The sequence below is a fragment of the Callospermophilus lateralis genome (assembly GCF_048772815.1).
Source record: "Callospermophilus lateralis isolate mCalLat2 chromosome 11 unlocalized genomic scaffold, mCalLat2.hap1 SUPER_11_unloc_1, whole genome shotgun sequence".
Lineage (NCBI taxonomy): Eukaryota > Metazoa > Chordata > Mammalia > Rodentia > Sciuridae > Callospermophilus > Callospermophilus lateralis.
The window spans coordinates 2697002-2718993 of NW_027510153.1; the positions used below are offsets into that span (position 1 = coordinate 2697002).

A 21992-nucleotide genomic window follows, 5' to 3' on the forward strand; every position below is an offset into this window, starting at 1 on the left:
CCCTCCCTCCTCTTTTGTGGTTTTTCCATTTTTAAGTGCCCCCCACCTGCATTCAGTGTCTTGGGCTGCAGAACTGTCTACTTTCTGTCCTTTGGCAAAGGCCAGAATAAACAAATAAAAAACAAAGGTCTTTGCTTCAAAAAGACCCAGGCTTTTATTTGAGATTTTGGAATAGCGCCTTCACACATCTATGCTTGGAATGAACAGGTGTCGCCTGTCTACAGTGTTTCAGGCATGGTTATCAATGGTGGGGAAGCCAGGCTAAGTAGACCTGCTCTCAGGGCTCCCAGGGAGTTTTATAGGGACTCTTATGAGTTCACATGTGACTCCCTAGGAACCTGCTGGTGATTTCTAGAAAGGGTATGGAGTCCAGAGGAAGCTGGATTCTGCCAACCTAAGAGTGGAAGAAATTCAGAAAGAAACTGCCTAATTATAGTTACAGTAATTCCTGTGTTCCCACAGGCTGCTACTAGAGAGAAAAACCACTCAGTGCTTCTCCCTGTCTCCTCTTTCTAAAACACCAGAAGAATATTTACTCAGAAGGATATTGTGTTGAACATATATTATTTTAAATTTTTGTAATAGTCTTTTAAAGTAGCATTCTTATCCTTATTTTACATTTAAATCAACTAGATTCTTGCAGACCCTGTGGTGCACACCTGTAATCCCAGCAGCTTGGAAGGCTGAGATAGGAGGATCACAAGTTCAAAAATAGCCTCAGTAAATTACCAATGCCCTAAGCAACTTGAGAAGACCCTGTCTCAAAACTTAAAATAAAAAAAAATTTAAAACAGGCTGGAAATATTGTTCAGTAGTTAAGCACCATTGGTTCAGCCCCGGATAATAAATAAATAAATTATTTATTAAATTAATTTAAATTAAATTTATTAAATAAATAATAAATAAATTCTCAAAGAAGTGAAGCCCAAGACATAAAGCTACTAAGTAGAGAAAAGTGAGTTTTGGCTTTCTCCAAAAGCCACACTATCCAAAATGCCAAAGGCTCTCTCTGGAGTTAGAAAATACTAGCTAAAATTCATTTTGTGTCTTTCCTTTCTCATTTTGTTCTTTTTTAAGAATCTCTACTTTTAATTGAGTAGCTGGATTGTTCATGTATACTTTGAAGTTGATGCAAGTCCTTTATGAAAGCAAATGTGTTACAGAATCACTTGGTTTATTGTATAAACATGCATATGTATTTGTTTAATGATTCATGGTTTTGGTTGAGAGCCCCTTGACAAGTGTCAACCACAAAGGGAAGTGCAAGGTTTCACTTCTAGTTTTGCCAGCTTTAGGCATGAAGCAATGGGGTGTAGTGGAAAGAGCTTCCCAGTGGGCAGAAGGCCCAGGTGTAGACCTTGACCCTGCTCACTCTGTGATCTACTGACAATGTATTTATTTCACTGAAATACAGGCTTCATATCAATTAAGTGAAGAGATTCATTCTTGATCTGCTATCTCAACTGGCTAATAGGAGATCATAATCATGTGAATATGTTCCAAGTTGTAGAGCATTACACAAATTTAAGACATTCTAATTAATATTAATTTCTCTCTATCCTATTTCTATTTTATGCACAGGAGTTAAATGACTGCAAAGAGTCTCTCCTGGGCCTGACTTTCTGATTTCTTTACTTTCTGTTTTTCCATATCAATTCTTTTCCTCCTTATTCATATCATGAACAATTTCCAGAAGTCCCGTCCCTTCTGAGACTGGCTGGTTTCACTCAGCATAAAGGCCTCCAGTTTTATCCATGTTGTCACACATGGCAGGATTCCCTTCTTTTTAAGGCTGAGAAATACTCCATTGCATGTATATAGCACCTTTGTCCATTTATCTAGCAATGGACATTTGGGATGTTCCATAAGTTGGCTATTGTGAATATGGCTACAATAAATATGGGAAGAATCATGTTTTGTGATACTTGTTTCCATTCATTTGGATATACAACCAGAAGTTGGATTGCTGGATCATATCATAATTTTATTGTTGTTGTTGTTATTATTATTTGGAGGAAGCTCCATGCAGTTTTACATAATGTCTGCATCACTTATATTCCTACTGTATAGAAGGTCTCCAACTTCTCCTTGTCCTTGACAACACTTATATTTTACATATATATCTTTTACATATAGTAGCCATTATATATCACATGTGGAATGGCCATTCTAATAGGTTTAAAGTGGTATGTTCTCGTGGCTTGATTTGTTTTTCCCTAATGCTGTCCCCATTTCTCTTTCTTTGAATGTATCATTTCTAAGGAAGTGGGGTTAATGTGCTTTTCAGGGAAGTCCCCTTACTATGAGCCCTATTAATGGTAGGCACATTGTTTTCTAAATGATAACATCTACACTTTGCTAAATGTAGTCAGGAAGTGACACTCCACAGGAAGCAACAATGTGCAGTCCCTACCTTGAATCATTTCACAAGCAGTTCTGGCCAGGGGATAGTGCAGGGGAGAGAATTCCAGCCTCCTTCTCCCTGATGGTATGTTACATTCTATCAAGCTACATTCATCCAAAGAAGAAACTTGGGCTGCAACCCATTTCATTGAGTCACTCCAGTTGTATTGGACATGCTTTTAGAATCACCAAGAACAGGTGACCTACTGAGGTCATCCCACTTCTTTCGACATCTAACTCTAATTGCTCTTTGTGAGTCAAACAAGTCGGACTTTTCTCCCCCTATTAACAAAATATCCCTTTTGGTCAAATTATTTCAATGCTGCCTCTATGACAGCCATAACTTAGTGGTAATAACTTAAGAATGACATTCAGTGCCAAAGTGACAGAGTGTATTTTACATACTTGCTCTAAAAATAGTGGTTAAATATGGATAATTCCAGCACGTCTCTAACATTCTTATTTATGGTGTAGGTTTATAGACAAGACATGAAAAATGAGGACTGGATTTTTTAAAAAAATAAAAATATATCAGGAATTCTAACTTAATAAATAGTGCATGCTAAGGAATGACCAGGATGTTGATGAGTGTATATTAATCAGCCTTCCTTAGGAATTAGTTGCAAGACTAAGGAAAGTGACATAAAATGGAAGGGGAATCCTGAATCAGGATCAATCTGAGTCATCAAGTAGAGTGTAAGTTATGTTCAAAAGAAAAGGGAAGCCAAACACCATGGCGCACACATGTAATCCCAGCAGCTTGAGAAGCTGAGGTGGGAGGATCCCAAGTTCAAAGCCAGCCTCAGCAAAAGTGAGGCTCTAAGTGACTCAGTGAGACCCTGTCTCTAAATAAAATACAAAATAGGGCTGGGGATATGGTTCAGTGGCCAAGATCCCCTGAGTTCAACCCCTGGTACCAAAAAAAAGGGAAAAGTAAGCAAATATCCATTTCCCTTGAAACTACCAAAACTCTTTCAAGATAGTTAAGCATCATGTATGAATTGGCTTCCACTCAAAAGGAGCAGGAGAAGAACATCATTCCTATCTGTTCCCACTGGGATCCAGTCTTTCAGTTGTTATTTAATTTTGATGGGGAAGTAGTTGAATCAACTTTCCCAGACATGACTCCGGTTGAATTGGTTGAAATACACACCTGGAATTTCTGAATTTTAGCACAGTATTGATTTCCTCTGCACTGTGAGCTCCATGCAATTAGCAGTCCTATGTATCTCATGCACCACCGATTCACTTGCCCATAGACAAATGACTGACAGGCTGTAACATTTAATGTGTGTCCGTTCACAAGGGTTTGATCCCACTAGGCAAGTCATGCTTCAGGGTTTTGTTTTGTTTTTCCTACTCATATACATGTTGTGGCTTCCTGCTGGTTGTTTCCTGCCTCTGCTGTTGCTTCTGGACTCCATAGCTTTCCATCCATCAGGGCTTTTCTGAGTCTTCTCCAGAAGATGTGGCACCCCAGGACGCTGTCCTCCCATTCCAGGTAAGTGTTCCTGCTGAGTAGGCGGTACAACTCCACCTGCTGCCGGAGCAGGGACTTCTCCACCTTCTGCAGGACGATGAAAATGATGCCAGCATGGCTGCTCAGGAACTGCCAGGTCTGAGCAATCTCATATTCAAAGATACACCAGCGGCTCTGGATGAAGTGCTGAGAGACCACCACTATGACCTTCCGGCTTTTATGGAAACCTTCCTGGATGATGTTGGCTGCAATAGCCACACCAGGAATAAAGTCTCTGTAGTGGAGGCAGAGCTGAAAGGGGGGTACCCCTTCTTCTAAATTCTTTACCAATTCATTCCTCACCCAATCCTCATCCTGGCTTGAGTAGATCACAAAAGCATCATAGGTGCTTTCGCCTCTGCCATACTTTTTGCAACCAGCAAAAAGCATCAAGTGAAAATAGAACTTGTAGACCAGAAACACTATCACAGATACCACCAGCACACTCAATACAGACACGCTGATAATGGCCTTCTTTATTTGACAGGTGTCATTCTTAAAACTCAGCGCAGGCATGCCCTGTAGATCTGAAGGAGTTGCACACACCAGTTTTTCAACCTCCACCAAGGATCTCCTCTGGTCCTTTATCCACTGCAGGAAATGCTGGTGTTCACAAGTACAAGCAAGTACGTTCTGAGTAAGATTTATGGTTAGATTACTTGGAAAATGCTGTAGTTCTTGCCCTCTGGAAGATTTTATGCTATTAAAACTGCAGTCCAGAACCTCGAGGGAGTAGAGAGGTTTATAAGCAAGTTCATCCAACAAAAACAGGTTGTTGTGACTCATATTTAGGAACTTAAGTTCAGGGAGAGTGTCAAAGGCTTTCTCAGACACCCGTTCCAGTTGACATTTGGAAAGATCCAGATAAGTCAAGTTTCTCATGATTGTGAAGATATCTGGAAGGAGGTTGTCCTCAAAAGAATTGCCGGCCATTTTTAAGATCTGGAGACTGACCAAGCCATTGAAGATGCCATGGAAGGCCACCTGGATTTTAGTGTAAGAAATATCAAGGTAGTGGAGTTTGCTGAGCGACAAGAATACCGAAAACTCGTTGATCTTTTTCAAAGTGGAATACTGAAAATGCAGATATTCTAGTTGTTCTAAACCCATGAAGTTTACAGTCATTGTAATAACCCCATTGAAGCTCAGATCTAAGTACTTCAGACTGGTTGTTCCAAAGTGATAATGAGAACAGCAACTCTTAAAGCTCATGTTGTTTCTACTGAGATCTAGATGCTCAAGTCTTGGCGCTTCAAGTTCTCCAAAATTGTCTAAATCTTTGTTGGCAATGCAAGTAAATCTTTTGAGAGATGGGAGCACTATCTTAGGAAATTGTTTAAATTGACACTTTACCAGTTCTAAAGATTGCCAGTTGAAGCCTATAGAAATTTCTTCTACCCTATTCAAAATCAGGCTTACCAGAGACATTGCAGAAACATTTGCCAAACAACTCAGTAAGTCAGTAACATCTCTTGCCAAATTATCTATATATGCTAACCAGAATTCCTCAATGGTCAAATTGCATAGTTCTTCCAGGACAGATTTATCAACCATTTCCACATTTCTTTCATTTTTAAATTCTCCCAGAACCAAGCGATGAACTTCTAAACCAGCCAGACCTTGAATACATGTTTTCATTACATTTTTACTATGAAAATTGCTTCTCAAAATCAGTTCATGGAGCCTAATTTTTTTAAAGGCACCGGGTTGGATGAAATCTATTGGGTTCAGAGACAGGTCTAAAGAGAGATTGAGTAAGGGCATTTTGTGTAGAGCCTCCAAGTCCATATTGAAAATATTTTGAATCTTGTTACTGGAGAGGTCCAAGTGCTTCAGGTTTGGCAGGTTAGAAAAATATTCAGGTAACTTGAAGGAATGAATAAGATTGTGAGCCACATTAAGCTTCTCCAAGTTTGTGAGATATTCAATAGGGAAATTTCCTAGAGAGGCCAATTTTGTCTCCACAGCCACCAGTGTCCTTAAACTTGATAGTCCATGAAAGGCTCCTGCACCTAAACTCTGGATAGGATTTCCTGTCAATATCAAGGTAGAAAGGTTGTATAAGCCCTCAGATGCATCATCTTCAATAGTCTGAATTTCACACCTACACAGGGAAAAGAGACAGTTTATGTAATATTTCTGCTGAATTCAAATTAAAAATAGAATAACAATCTCAGTCACCCAGTGCTTCCTCCAGATGTGATGGACATCGTATGATTTGGCAGAGGCACAGGCACGAAGCAGGGCCCATCACGATGGTACAAGCACCCAAGAAGGTCCACAGATTCAGTATTTTCACATTGACTACAATTGTGAGCCCTTATTATTACTCTAAGCACACATGCTGAGAAGAGACAGCAAATCCTTCAGAAGAAAATCAATGAAAGATCAATAATTGAGGCACATGAAGATGGTGCACTTGATAGAGTATGTCATAATCACCTTAGATCAGGTTTGGCCATTTCTTGCTGCACATGATTGTAATTATACATTTGATTGGTAGAGAGGATAGGAGTAGTTTTTAGTTGTTAGTCATGATAAATGAACGGTGAATGTCAATTTCAAAATTATAAATAATCACACCCAAGTGTCATGGTATCTTTAATGTTTATGAAAAGTTCTGCGCATATGACAGCAAGATATTTGAAAGTTTCCATCATCCCAGGTGAATATTAATAACAGGAGTTTGGGGTGGTTTTGTGGAAGGAAAGGAGAACCCACATCAAGGAACTGACCTAGACTAGAGGAATCAAAGCAGGCTCTTCTAAGAATATGTAAACTGAAATTTGACTGCTAAATAAGAGTTAATAGGAAAAAATATGGTGATGTGCACAGCAGATTCAAAAATCCCAAGATTTGATACATAGAAGGTCTATGAAAAATAGTCTGTAGCTGCAATGCAGAGAAGGTAAGGTAAAATGGAGTTGTGAAGAAAGGGGGGTTTCCAGATAAGGCAGGAGCTTATGAGTCAGGTAAAACATTTTGAATTTCATCCTGAAAGAGATGGAAGCCATGCTACCTAGAATCTTCATCCAGATATCCCAGAGCCAGAGCTTCCGTGCAGCCCCAAACCAGAAAGCATGTGAGCCACCCCTGATAGCCATGTAGGTGTCTGCCAGTCACAGCTAATAGGCAAGTCCTCTCCTGAGTTACATTTACAGTGTCCCCACCTGCCCTATGCCCTCAGGTGGTTCGTAAGTCATAAAAACATTTTAGTCCCAACTTTTGTTATTTACTGGTAAATGCATAGAGAGTGGTCAAAAGAACCAGGAAGAGAAGTCAAGACAGTGGAATTTTGGTGCCCCTGTCGCCCTCCTTGACTGCAGGAGCTTGAGAACTAATCGCACTTCTAATTGAGGCATCTAAACTTGATTATTTCCCATGTTTCTTCTTGCAGTTGTATGATTTCGTGATTCATAGTCTTATGTATATGGTGATGTATATATCAGGCAAGAGTGAAAGGTCCCTATCTCACTCCACATGGCTAACTGCTTTGCACAGGTAATGTTTAGAGGGAAAGAACACTTGGATGGAAGTGATGTGAACCTGAATTTCTGTTATGTTGAAACAAGCCATGTGAATGCAAGTAAGTCACATAAACCCTTCAAACCTCAGTTCCCTCATCTATAAAAGAAGGAAATACATGTATATTTTGTTAGAAGATAATTTGATTTACTAGATGTAAGCATTGTATAAACAAGCAATGACACCTGTTTTCTATTGTCTGTCCTTCTGTCCATTCAGAATTTCCAAAAGACTGACCAGAGAGGAAGCTGGCCCCTTTCTAAGCACATGTCTAAGTCTTCTGAGGAAAGTTCCTTGGGTGTGTGTTGGATCAAAGATGAATCACATGGGACATTTTTTGATGAAAAACTACTTCTTGTTTTCAAAAAAAGGAGGAGCTTGGTAGGTCTACTTCCAAACAAAATTCTCATTTGGAAAACCAAAAGGTAGTATCTAATGAGATGATGTGATGATGATATCTTATACTTTAAAAATACACTATAAGGCTTTAAAACAGCATGCTGATCCTCATTACTACAGGTAGCCCTGAAGGGTAAGCTTCAGCATTTCCATTTAATGAACATGAAAGCTGAAAGTCAGAATGATGAAGTGACATGCCTCAGGTCACATGGTTGTATATGTGGAGGAGGACATGACCCAGGTCTTCCTACACCCATGAGGGCTCTACTCTCTATGCCACTGTCTTTAAAATACTCCATTCCTCCTCTGTCTGGCTCTCCCAATGCCTAAGTGAGAGGATAAAACCACAACAAGTTTCTCTCTTTTCTATGGAAGTATCTTCCTGGAAGGGGATTTCTCATTTCATGACCTCAGTCTTTCTCAGGAACTTAGATAATAATTTAAACATAAAATTTTTGTTTTTATACAGATCATAGAGAATATAGTACTTTATCAATTTCAAATTGTGAATGAGTTCCCTGATGATGAGAACGCTTCCAAAAACCAATTACCTGGTATAAAAAAAAAAAAGAATAACAACTTCACTTTTCCCCCCAAAATGGTATACTTTTGTGCTTCAGAGAAGGAAATCTTGGTCACCATTTCTCCATCTACAGAAAATGTTTTTGTTTGTCCTTCACATCTTTCTCCTGAGTTACTTGTTTCTTGCTAATCCCCCACCCTGCACCCTACTTTCAATATCTCTGAAATTATCTGAATCCCATTCGGTTCATAAAATGTCTCTTGACTGCCCACCACAGAGAAGCCCCTGTTCTGAGCAACTCCATTTGCTACCCATATTTGCATTTAATTTATTACCTGTTGTCATAGTTCATTATCCTTATCTCAGTTTCAAAATCAAAAAGAGTCAGAATTAGAATTTATTCAATGTCTATTAAACACTCAGCAACTTGACTAGAACATCAACAGATTCGTTCTTTTAAGAGGGATGTGCTCTATTTACTAATGGGCTGTATGTTATATATTGACCAACAGTTGTTTCTTAGCAGGAGGTAGGACATAGGAGGGTAGGTCAAAATAAAAGTGCCGATGAAAGAGTTTGAGTTATTTTCTCTCCTGACTTAGAAAAAAAAATATGAAGGTAGAACTAACTGTCCTTCTCCTACATTCATATATAAATACATGACCAGTGAAACTCCACATCATGCAAGAATAGGATCATAATTAGAATGAGTTATACTCCATGTATGTATAATGTGTCAAAATACACTCTACTCCCCTGTGTATATCTTAAAAGAATATATAAAACAACAACAAGGTGGAAAAATGGTTTCATAAAAGTGCCCATTTCACAGATGAGGAAACAGAGACCTGAAAAATGGAGGTGGCTTGTCCAAGCTTCCACAGTGAAACACCTGTTGAAAGAATGAATAAGTGAGTAAAGGCAAGACTTCACCAACCAGGCTTCCTGTTTCAAGACTGAAGTGATCACCTCAACTTCAACAGTATGGAATATCTTATTCATTACCTGGATAAATCCAGCACCTCCAGTTCTGGGAAACTGGAGAAGCTGTGACTTTCTATGCTCTTCAAGGGGTTGAAACTCAGGTCCAGATTCTTGACTGAGGAAGGGATGCTGTTGGGGATTTTGGAGAGATTCAGCTCCATGCATTGGTACGTAACATTAGGCTCCACCTGCAAGATCACACATTAGATGCAGTGTCTTACTAAATGCACTCCAAACTGCCCTATCCTACAAGCAGAAGATTCAGACAGATTTCTTCTATTCATCTATCCATTCATTCACTCACACTCATTCATTTATCCACTCGTTTCATACTTATGTCTTCCTCTAGGTCATGAAGAGTTCCTCCTATGTACTCAGTGTTCTAGCCTCTTTTTCAACAGTGACAGCTTTAAGTGAGAAGCAGTGTAATCAGTGGACAAGGGCTCTGAGGTCCAAAAGCTCTAGGTTTCATACCACTCTACCATGTGATTTGAGGTGAGGTTTTTTAAAAAAATGGTAGATCTCACTTATCATATTTAAAATTCAGGTATTAAAATACCTTGTATCATTCTAACTATGACCTCCATTGTGTACAGCTGTAAGGATACTGCCAATCAAGATGTCTAGATGAAGCCAGGCTTGATAGTGCATGCCTATAATCCCAGTGGCTCAGGAAGCTGAGGCAGGAGGATCCAAGTTCAAAGCCAACCTCAGCAAAAGCCAGGCACTAAGCAATTCAGTGAGACCCTGTCTCTAAATAAAATGCAAAATAGGGCTGATAATGTGGTTCAGTGAGTTTAATCCCCTGTACCACAAAAAAAAAGATGTGCAGAGGTCCTCTATCACCAGGTTTTTGACAATGGTATTCTCTCCGTTGGTTCTTTGATAGTTAGCAAAATGATGCAGAAATGAGGGGGGGGGATGAGTCTATTAAATAAGGTCAGGTGCTTTTTCCAATTTTGATTCTTGAGCTGGTTTCTATTCTACTTTTCCACATTCTTGTAAGTCTTATTCTCTAACCACCCATCTAATTTCAGAATTCTCTGATTTTCTCCAGCAAAATTCTCTGCTTAAGCCAGCCAGCTCTGGTGTTCTGTTTTTAAAACCAGTAGAATCTGTTCAAAGGATTAAATAAGATAAAGTATTTAGAGAGCTTTTCTAAAAGCCTACTACAATGTAATTGATCAATAAACATTAGCATTAATTATTATTAGTTATCATTATTCCTTTACTGTAAGTCACCATTCTCCTTATATGTTATATACTTGAACTCGATCATCTAAGCAAACTTTTAAAGATGAAAAAAACAGAAATTGAAACAGATGAAATGATGTGTGTACAGTGACAGAATTTATACAAGCAGAGCCTCACTTCATTCATGTCTGCTTAAATTTTTTATGCACTTTGATATATATATATGTATACATATACACATATGTATATATATTTGAATATAATTTCTCATTTTTCTGAGTGTATATTTATAGAGTCATATTGGTCATGCAGTCACATATATATATAAAGTAAAAATGTCTGTTTCATTCTATTATCATTCCTATCCCCACATCCTCTTCCCTCCCCTCCCTTCATTTTCCTGTACCTAATCTAAGGTAACTCTGTTCTTCTCTAGTGTGACCCCTGATTGTGAATTAGCATCTGCAAATTAGAGAAAACATTTAGCCTTTGTTTTTTTGTGATTGGCTTGTTTTATTAGCATAATATTCTGTAACTCCTTGCATTTACCGGCAAATGCCATAATTTTGTTCTTCTTTAAAGCTGAGTAATATTTCATTGGTTAAAAAAAAATATATATATATATATATATATATATATATATATATATATATATATATATATATATATATCTCACATTTTCTTTATCCATTCATCTATTAAAGGACACCTAGTTTGTATCCAGAGTTTAGATATTGTTAATTGAGCTGCTATAAACATTGATGTGGCTGCATCACTGTACGATGCTGATTTTAAGTTTTTTTAGGTATAAACTGAGGAATGGGATAGCTGGATCAAATGGTGGTTCCAATCCGAGTTGTCTGAGGACTCTCCACACTGCTTTCCATAGTGGTTGTACCAATTTGCAGTCACACCAGCAATGTATGACTGGACCTTTTTTTTACCATATCCTTGCCCATATCTACAGTTTCCTGTATCCTTAATGATTGCCATTCTGACTGGAGTAAGATGAAATCTTAGTCTAGTTTTGATTTGCATTTCTCTAATGATGATGAACACTTTTTCATATGTCTGCCTAAATTTTACCCAGCACAAGAGCCTTGAAGATACCCTCTACCAGAGGACTAGGCTAGGAATTCTCCCCTCACCCTTTTTTATTTTGCTTCCAGTTTGCAACATCAGTGAATATCATCTTTCCTGTGCAACTGTTCACTAAATGTTGTTCATTTTCTGTGCTAGACTGTAAGCTTTGATGGTTTTGCTTGCTCCTTGGTCTCCAGATCTCAGAATGGCGTCTGGCAAATGATTGAAGCTCCATACGGATTTGTTGAAAAAGAATATGGAAAATATTGAATGAAGGTTGGCTTAACAACCAAAGGACAGGCATTTTCTGCTGAGAACTGCGGGCAATGCAGAGACAAACATGGCATAGTTCTAGACTTTAATGAACTCACAGTGTAGAGGAACTGTTGAGAAAGGAGTAAAATTAACACTGTTTCCAGAGCCATGAAAAAGGCTCTGAAATATGTGCTCTGGTTCAGAGAAAGTGAGATCAATTCTGGACCCAGAGAAGTCTTTCTAGAATGGATCTTGAAAAATTAGGAAGGTTTGGATATGTGAAAGGACAAGAAGGACATTTCATAAGGACAGAACAGGTTGAGCAAGGAAGGGTGGAGATTAGCTGACAAGGGGCAGGCATGGTGAGGCCTAGACCATAAAGAAGCCATGGCTGGATCAGGAGGACTTGAAACTTTGTTCTGTAGCAATTCTTTCAACAGTTTAACACATATAAACTGAGGAGCTACTGTGTGCTAGGCACTGGCAGTAAATAAAATAAATAAATAAAATCAGTAGTGATTCTACCTTCTAACCAATTCCATTCCAAAGAGAAAGACAAAGAGCAAATTAACAGAAAATATATACTGATGCGCTCTAGAAAAAGAAAAATAGGGCAGTGTAAAATGGAGTAAAGACAAAGAGGAAATGTGGACATCTCCATGGGGCCATCAGGAAAGATCATGCTGAGGAGGAAGTACTTAAGCTGAAGCCTGAATGAATTAATGAATCAAGAAGTGACAGAGATACAGTTCCAATATGGCAGCCCTGGGGAATGGGAAATGTGGACAGTATAAATTGCAATGTGTGGTAAATGTGAGATGTGTATTAAATTTCAAAGTTATTGTACTAAAGAAGGAATGTAAGATAGTCTTTTAATAGTTAAGTCTATGGTACATTTTGAAGAGATATTTTGAATATGTTAGGTTAAATTAAAATATCATCAAACTGAAATTTACTATTTTTTTTTTTTGCTTTTTTCATTGGCTTCTAGAAAATTTTAAAACCCATATATGACTTGCATGATTTTGCCATTGGACAGCACGGATCTCAGGGAAAATGATTCCAGGAGACAAAAGAATACAAAGGTTTGGAGGTAAGAAACTGCCCTAATAGCAATGGATTGTTATTGAAGAGTTTTGAGGAGAGTAATTTGTCATATCCAATCCTCCAGAACAACAGTAATAATAAACCACAAACAAAAGTGTGCAGAATGGATGAAAGAAAGGAGCATAAGAAATCAGGAGACTATTCACCACCCAAGAGTAGAGGCCAAGGGAGAGGAGGACTGGCATTAAGTTTTCACTGGGACATGAGAAGGGAGAGTCAGGCTTTAGGGGCTGCCAGAATATGGTACATAGGGTGGTTGGGCTTTTATCCCAGGGGGACCCTAATTGTAGGCTCCATCCTCATTAACCTAACATCAGGAGGTACACCAGAGGACCATACTGGGTGAACAGTGGGCAGGAAATTGAGACAAGGGAGGACATGAGATAGCAAGTTAGTCTTTGTTGCATATTAAAGTAAACCACTTTTCCCACTTTCTCAAACTTAGGGCTCCACCTGGATACACTGCTCCTCTTCTGACCCAGCCTCACCCTAAATCATTCTCTTGGTTTTCAGTTTAGCTGAGAGCTTCTAAATCCTCAATGTAGTTCTTACAGGGGGAAAAGGGGGATAAATAGAGATTACTCACCAATTGGTAGGGATTTCATGAAGAAAGAAATCATTGCAATAGCTGACAGATTACATCATTCCCTCTTTTTCTCTCTTTATTTCTTCATATGCCTCCCCACCCTCACACACACTCTCTTTCATTTTTTCCATTCTCTGGAATGAACTGTATGCAAAAATCTGAAACCCACTTAAAAGAATTCTTTCTCTTAAGAAGAAAAGAAAAAAAAAACACAAACAAAAACACTTTCCTCCTGAGATTGAAAAGGACAGAACAACTGCTTGAAGCTGAGTGTGCAAACCAGCAGCAGAAAGGCAGGAGACCAAATCAGCCCCCAAACTCTTAATGAAGTATTACTACAAGTTGAGTCTCAAGAGAGTTTAGTAACTTCTTCAAGGTCACACAGCCAGGAGGTCACAAAACGTTGAGTTTCAGGCAGTCTTACTAACCTAAAGTTCCTATAGTACTCAAAAGTCCTAAATGGGACAAGACACCATTGGTAGCCTGTTCGTGCCCTGCTAACCAGGAGTCACTTGGTCCCTGTAGCTTTTCAAGTCTTTAGTTAATTTAACAGTGTTTTGCTAAATAAACCAACCAGAACACACAGCAGGACGTTCCAGGCAGGAAACCAGTTTTTAGTAGCAAAGGAAAGATACCAGAAGATGAGCTGACCCCAACCACGTACCTCCACGCAGGGCTCCCAGCTCTCGGGTCTCAGGCAGGAGAGAAAGGCCATGCCTGGGATCAGAGTCCCAGCCAGGCTCCAGGGAGGTATCATCCTGGCATTTTCTGAGACCAGCAGTGGCCCTGTGAAAACATGATGAGCTATCACTGCAGGACACACAGGGCAGAGTCTCCGTGGCACTGGCGTCTTCTCTTCCTGGTCGGTGCCCCGAGGCTACTGCTGTGTTTAAAGCGGTAAGGGGTGAGAGGAAGTGAGAGTGGCAACCTTAGCATTCTGGGCTTCAGTTTTTCCTAGTACTTAGCTCCCCTGCCCCAAGGAAGGGAAGTTAGAAGCAAATGAAGAAGCCTTGCAGACCTGAGGCTACAGGAACAGCAAGAGGAAGCTGGCTCTTATCCCAGAAAGTCATCTGACCTCCAGACTTGGTGAACTTAGGAAAATAAACAGACATTGTTCAAATACTTGGCATAACTACCTAGTATTGCAGGGGTTTTCCAGTTTTGTTTTAGTCGTGGAAACTTCCTGCTCATACTAGCAATCTACCACGTAGTTAAGTCGGTTGAACTACAGAAATTAATTTTCTTATACTTCTGGAGGCTAAAAAGCCAAGATCAAGACATCAGCAGGTACGTCTGTGATCTCCTCTTCCTTAAAAGACACCACTGGTACTGTTGCTTAATAATAATAACAAATGCTCATATTGATGAAAGTTACAAAATAAAGTGGTGTGATGATAGTTAAATGACACTAACAAACAAGCCTTCATTTTTCTGGTCTTTAGAATGAAGATAATCACATTTGTCTCGTCTGATTGAATTACGTTACCTTATCAACAATGCCTAGTCTAGTGGGTGGCTTATCATTCTGTTCAATAAGTGACAGCTATGATAATTGAACATATGGGTAAAGGAGGCTCATCATCTTACCCAGAGATAGGTCATGGGATTGAATGAGCTGACATGGGTACAGATTTTTGGACACTCTGTAAAGAGGCAAGTATAATATAAGTCTCTGTTGAATAAAACATTTTAAATTTGGGTCTTACCCTAATAGCATCTTGGATAGTTTCATCAAGAGATCCTGAAAGCACCTCAGATCCAGAATGTATCAAATCAGGCTGCACCAGAGTAACAGTAGAGCCTCTTGTAGATACTTTAGCACCTGTAAAACTAAGCCCCAAATGGTCCCGCTGTAGAAACTTTACTGGAAGGATGAGTTGAGCCTATTTATGCACAGATGGAAGCCACTTTGATTTGACGCCTCCAAGTTCCTCGTTCCTCACACTAGACATGTAAACACTAATTTCCCATATTTTGTAGCAATGTTCCTCCACATATGATTGGGCTACAACCTGAAAAACCCATCATAAATTGAAACTATGCTAAGTCCAAAATGCTATTTTTATAAACCCAATCCACAAACACCACAGCTCAGCTGGACAGGGCACTGCAGAGCCTGAGTTCTTGGCCCTCCTGACTGAATAGTTGTATCAGAGCTGAAGCTTCCTGCCACCATTCAGTGTAACAAGAGTTCATATTGCTAACCTGTGACAGGATCAAAATTCAACACCCCAAGTTTCTACAGAGTGTGTGTTGCTTAGCACAACTGCAAAGTAAAAAAAATTCCAAAATTGAGGGACAAAATGTATCCTTGATGTGCTGGTATTGGGTCACCACTGATTGGAAAGAGACTGCCCCTCCCAGAGCTAGTTAGCTGGGAGAAATAATAAATGACTCACCCTGGAGCACAATTTTCATGTGCAAATTTTCCAATCCAGGGCCTACTCTGAGCCACTCCTCTATCTGGCTGTTAAACACAAAAACAAAATTTGTGCCCTAATCAACACAAGGCCAAAGAGAGACCCTGGCCCTAAGGGACTGCTAAAGTAATTCAAACTCGCCAAACTTTAGCTTACTTACCTGCCTTGCAGTGCTTTTTCCCCCAGAAACCACAGGAATGGCTTGTGCTCATAATTTCCCTGGGATCTTTCTGCCACCTGACTGACCCTGGTGCCTCCCCATGTGGCCCTGCATTTTGTAGCAGGCTCCCCACCAACCCCCACAGACACCCCAGCCTTGAGAACTCTGAGTAAAAATCCACATTCTCTACGCAATCATCTTCTGATCTCCTTATCTCTTGGTCTTACCGATCATTAAAAAAATAATAATAGTAAAGTTCTGCCAAATCCTAGAATCAGCAAGTATAAACTAATTCTAAAATGTTACTCCTCCTTTTTTGGGAATCACCATTGAATATATGCTATGGCCTAGACAAGCGCAACACACTCATCACGAGTCTTCCAGTGTTCAGATTCATATCTTCTAAAGTCTCATCTTCCAGCTCATCCTTAAATCTTACAGTCAAAATCATCTTCCCAAGGAATGAACAGGAGTGCTTCATGCCTTCTTAATAAAGTATTGAGGCTGTCTGTGGTCTAGACCTCAGGCCTTTAATTTGGAGGCAGATGTAGAAATTAAATAAACCTAACATGGGTCAGTTGTGTCCTATTTTGATTTCTTACTGATTATGTAGTGTCAAATACTTCTTCTACAAACCATGTAAGGAGGAGGAATGAGCATGTGTATTATTGCAGGCAAGATATAAATACACCCCAGAACTAGAATACAAGGAGTGAATGATTAGAGTAATAGAAGTAGGTGAAAAAGAAGTGTTCATTCTCTCCATCTTTGGAAAGGAGAATCTTTGATGGTCGAAATGAAGACTGGGAGAAAGGATCTGAGAAGATCTTCTAGACTGCTCTGTGAGACGTTAGCACTTGTGTCTTTTGGAAGTCTTTCAGGAAAGCTTTCTTATGTTGTCTGGAGAATTCCTTATAGTGCTTGAAAAGATGGTTCTTTTTGATGAGAAGTTAATGGGATTAATATAGTGTAGTGTACTGAGGCATACTAACGTTAATCAAACGTATCTCAGTTCTGTGTGCCTCTTCCAGAGAGCAACCCATGTGTCCAATACAAATGACAGACTTTAAGCCTGCTGGCTATCACACCTTATTTTCTTACCTTAATAGACTTATCACTGCATTATTACAATGGAAGGCAGAGGTGATTAATTACCATGTGGGTAATTCCCAGTAGGATAATAATTACCCCCTGAGCACAGATGCATGGAAAAACCACTTAGTTTCCCACACCTTTCATATGCAACAATTCAGCTCAAAACCCATATTTATTCGGTCGATGGAGGAATCCATTTTTGTTAGGGACTTAGAAATATTTGATACTAATTAGCAGATACTACATATTCAGTAAGAAGTCAAAATAGAACACAACTGATCAATGCAATATTTAGTTAATTTCTACATTTATCTCCAAATTAAAGAGATTTAATGCAAGAAAATTTTATTTCTTGCTCACAAAATGCTCAATGAGGATATTTGTGATCAGGAGCAGACTTGAAATGATCCACTAATCCAGGTTCCTTTTATTTCATTATTCTGCCACATTCCATAGGCAGCTCCTAAGTTTGCTGCAGAATGTATGAAGAAAGGGGAAGACACCCAGATACTTAGATCCCTCTACTTTATCATCTCTGACATGTATCTCCTCTCATTTCTTTGGCCAGAGCTAGTCCAAAGACCACATGAACTGCAGTGGCTCTCTGGCTGCTAAGTTTTAGTTTCCTGAATCACTGTGGGCTCCACTTCACAACCCCAATTCTGTGATGTGGATGAAACCAAAACACTTTGTTCATCACTGAGATATCTAAATCACAAACTTACTACTTATAAGGTCCATTCCATGCAAGTAAAAGAAAATAAGAAGAGTAACAATCATAACATAGTCTGATTCAGATATATCCTTGGCATATCTAGAGCCAAATCTGATTCCATCCAGCTTTCTAACACTTCTAAATTTCAATTTTTTTCACATACTGACACCTCTTAAATCTGAATCTCATAATAGATAATGTATTAGAATTATATTTGGCAGAACTTTTTTTTTACCTTAGTGCTACATAAATTGATGGTATATATTATAATCAGTGCATACTATGTTCAATGAAGAATAGTTTGTCTAAGAGGGAAAAATAAGTTCTATTCAAGTAAATAAAGGAAATAAATGGCTAAACAGATAAAAAAAAAGAAACTAGTTTCTTAAAGACACTTTAGAACATTTACAAGACTAATATAGATTTTTGCATCTACTAAAGGAGTAGAGTACTCAATGTTGCCCAACTTTTTGGGCCCATGCAACTCTTTTATCCTTCGGCACTTGTTTCCAGTTCAGAATTGGTTCATGTGCGATAATTCAATGCTTCTGTGGTTTGTTAGTCCTTACATTAAGACTTTGACTCTTATTAACACATGCCCAGCCTCCCCGGAGAGCTCTGTCACTTGCTCCTCAGCATTCACATAGCAACCATCTGTCATGCCCAATGGGGACAAATTGTCATCCTTTCTCACTAATCTTCAGTTCCTTGATGACAGCAGCCAACTCTGGTCTGTCTCTGCACACACCAAACCTGTCACAATGTCCCATACCTGGGAAGAAATTCAATGCACACCATGTGTATCAGTAATTATGATAGTAATTTTGGAAAATAGTATCCATTGACTTGAGTCTCTTTGCAGAGAGAGGCTAATAAGATACAAGAAAGGACAGATTGTCTCTGTTACCTTCACATTTCCAGCCCTAATGTGTATTTGTTATCCATATGTTATAAGTGCTCCAAAAGCTTCAAAAGAAAGAATGAGTAAATTATATATAGTCAGCCCTTGCCTTGATTAGTCGTCAGCTAAATTTCTCCCATTTTTATCAATGGCCCCCAAGAAAGGAGAAATGTAAATGCCTTTTTTGACTCTCCCCCACTCAGTTTTTCTTTTTTTTTTCTAGAAGGCAACCAATGTCAAAATACTTGAGCAGGTTTCTGATGCAATCCTGCACTAGATGAACAGGTCATATCATAAAGCATTACTTTGCGTGACCCAGGGTTCTTTGATATGTATCTTTGGAAGGAAGTGGGCAATGACGTGGGTAAATTGCATTATTTGTCAGGTAGCTGGTCAATTGCACAAGGGGCTTTCCTTTCCTTCTATCTTTCACACGGGAGGAACCTAAGAAACGGAAGGTGAACAATATCCCAGCTGTGGAAAATAACACATGGAACACTAACAAGGATCCGGTGGATGTTTTCCTTGAGGGACAAAAGACATAATCCAACCCAAAGAGTCTGAATGCTAGTCAGAATTGAGAGCAACAGCCCTAATGCAATGACTTTATTTCCCAGACCTTGTACAGGTCCTGCTTTACCTTAGCCATTATGAGAACCTTACCTTACTTTCATTACAAAAAAAAAAAAAATTGTGTTAACTCTGCATTAGTCCATTTTTGGCTGCTCATGACACAATCCCACATTATAAAGATAACAAGTTTTTTGCAACTCACAGTTCTGGAGGTCCAAAATTAAGGTGCTGCATCTGGAGATGGCTTTCTTGCTGGAGAGTCCCTAATGGCACAGCGATCACATGGTAAGACCAGGAGCATGTGTGTGTATGTGTGACTCTTCAGCTCTCTCTACGCCTTCTTATAAAATCACCAAGACTCACTCATGCCAACTCCACCCTGAGTAGTGTGATCTGATACTAATTGCCTGTCAAAGTACCACGTGTAAACATCAGAGCAGGATTATGATTTCATCTTCTCAACGTTTCACATTGGGGATTAGATTCAACACAAAAGACCTTGAGGGACACACCTTTACCACAGCTGAACCAAACAATAGCTACCTCCAAACTCTGTTCCTCAGGTGTTTTCTCCATAGTGACTCCTGGGCCTTATGTTTTTGTTTTTGTTTTTGTTTTGTTTTGTTTTGTTTTGTACCAGGGATTGAACCCAGGGGTGCTTAACCACTAAACCACCATCCCCAGTGCTTTTTTTGTATTTTATTTAGAGACAGGATCTTACTGATTTGTTTAGGGCCTCACTGACTTGCTAAAGCTGGCTTCTGAACTTGTGATCCTTCTGCCTCACCCTCCTGAGCCACTGGAATTACAGGTGTGTGCCACCACGCCCCGCTTGCTTTTCTTTTTAAAGAAGTCCAGGCAAGGTTTTAGTCACAGAGTTCAGCATGCATTGCTAGCTACATCCTGCTTGGCTTGGAGCTGTTGATGGGTGGGGAAAAGGGAAGTAATCCTAAAAAGAAGATGACACAGAGAGGCTCTTCACCTTGAAAGAAAGCCGGCAATAGTGGAAAAGGGACACAAATAAAAGTAAACTAGCAAGTGGGCACTTGGTGAAGGTGAAACTATTTCAATCGACTATTTTACATTTTATGCTGATGCAAGTATCTGCCTCCTTTCTTGTTTTGAGTCAAAAAGGAAAAAAGGGGGAAATCCCCCCCAACCTTCATGGTCTTAGAAGTTTGAAAAGCAGGAAAAGAAAGAGAAAGAAAGCAAAAGTTTGGATGTGACACGGTGGAAAGGATCACACTTAGGGTAACATGAGAATATGTTTCAAACACTGAACATAAATGTGCTTCCATCTGGACTCTGCATTTTGAACCTCATCACAGTGACGGTGGGTGCCTTTTTCATCTTAGCTCCTCTGAGATCAGGACAGGGAACTGATTCTAATAAACATCACCTGAATGCCTCAGTAAAGGAAAGACTCAATGACACACGTGGAGTTGTAGCCAAAATGCACAGACTCTGGGTGAGATTGGGAGTCTTTGCTTCTTGCACCTGCCTCCCCACCTCCTGCCCATGTGACTTCAAACAAGCCACTTACCTCTGGAGACCTTTGTTTCCCTCTCTGTATTAATCCTGCTGCAAGGAGACAATGGTCAATGCAGGCTAAGACTATGGAACTGTCATGATTTTGTCTTCCATTAATGCTTCATGAAAGTTTCTTACTGCTGGTGTAGGAGTATCACCCTGTGCTCCTTTCTGAGCACAGTTTAATCTAGACTGGTGTCCTAATATCTTCCATCTTTAGTTAGATGGAGTCTTGCATGGCTGAAAGGATGCACAGTCAATGGCACATGGGACTCCTGTTACTTTGTGGGTTGGAGTTTAATTCCTGTAATTGGTTCCAATCACTAAATGAGCACACACCACCTTAACCAGGGCTACTGGTATTGACTATGAAAAGGAGATGGTGACTTAGGGTGTTTTGGGACAACACACAAATAAATAATTAAACTTGTCCTCTCAGGTTCCAGCCTCTGCTTAAAGAAACTCCTCCACATCATCTTCTCCAGTGCTACATTAAACATCTGCTCCTCCCAGTCTCACATATGTACCCACACCAAATCCAAGTGATCTTGCTCTACTTTAAAAATATTGTCCTGGCCCTTATGCTAATTGTCTATTTTGAAAGGTATTTTGTCTCCACTTATATCTCTGCAAAACCAAGGGGATACCAGAATAGATAATACATCAACCTATAGTAAAAAGAAAATCAATTAGTTAAAGCAGAAAGGAGGAACTGTTAAAAATCGTGTTTTTACTTGTTTGTTTGGTTTTACTTTTTTTTTTTTTTTTTTTTTTTTTTTGCAGTGTGGAGATTGAACTCAGGGCCTCATGTATGCCAGGCAAGCATTTACTGGCACTGAGCCACATCCCCAGCCCTAAAAGCAAATTTTAAAGGTACATATTAGAAAACAATTCATAGTACAACTGCCCCAAACAAAATAAATTGACTTGAATCAACAATAAAATACAACATTAAGCTTAAAGGTGAGGAAATTAAAGGCAAAAATAAGTTCTGTGTGTAAGGCCTTAAATGAATACTCC

General features: G+C 39.3%; 1 protein-coding gene across 1 annotated transcript; it reads right to left on the reverse strand.

Moving 5' to 3' along the window:
- Positions 1–1883: 1883 nt before the first annotated feature.
- Positions 1884–14543, reverse strand: LOC143385956 (toll-like receptor 4). Its single transcript, XM_076841380.2, has 3 exons — positions 14243–14543; positions 9375–9541; positions 1884–6026 (listed from the first exon to the last, which is right to left on the reverse strand). The coding sequence occupies exons 1-3, from the start codon at positions 14333–14335 to the stop codon at positions 3764–3766; spliced, it is 2523 nt and encodes an 840-aa protein (XP_076697495.1). The 5' UTR covers positions 14336–14543; the 3' UTR covers positions 1884–3763.
- Between the last annotated feature and the right edge of the window lie 7449 nt (positions 14544–21992).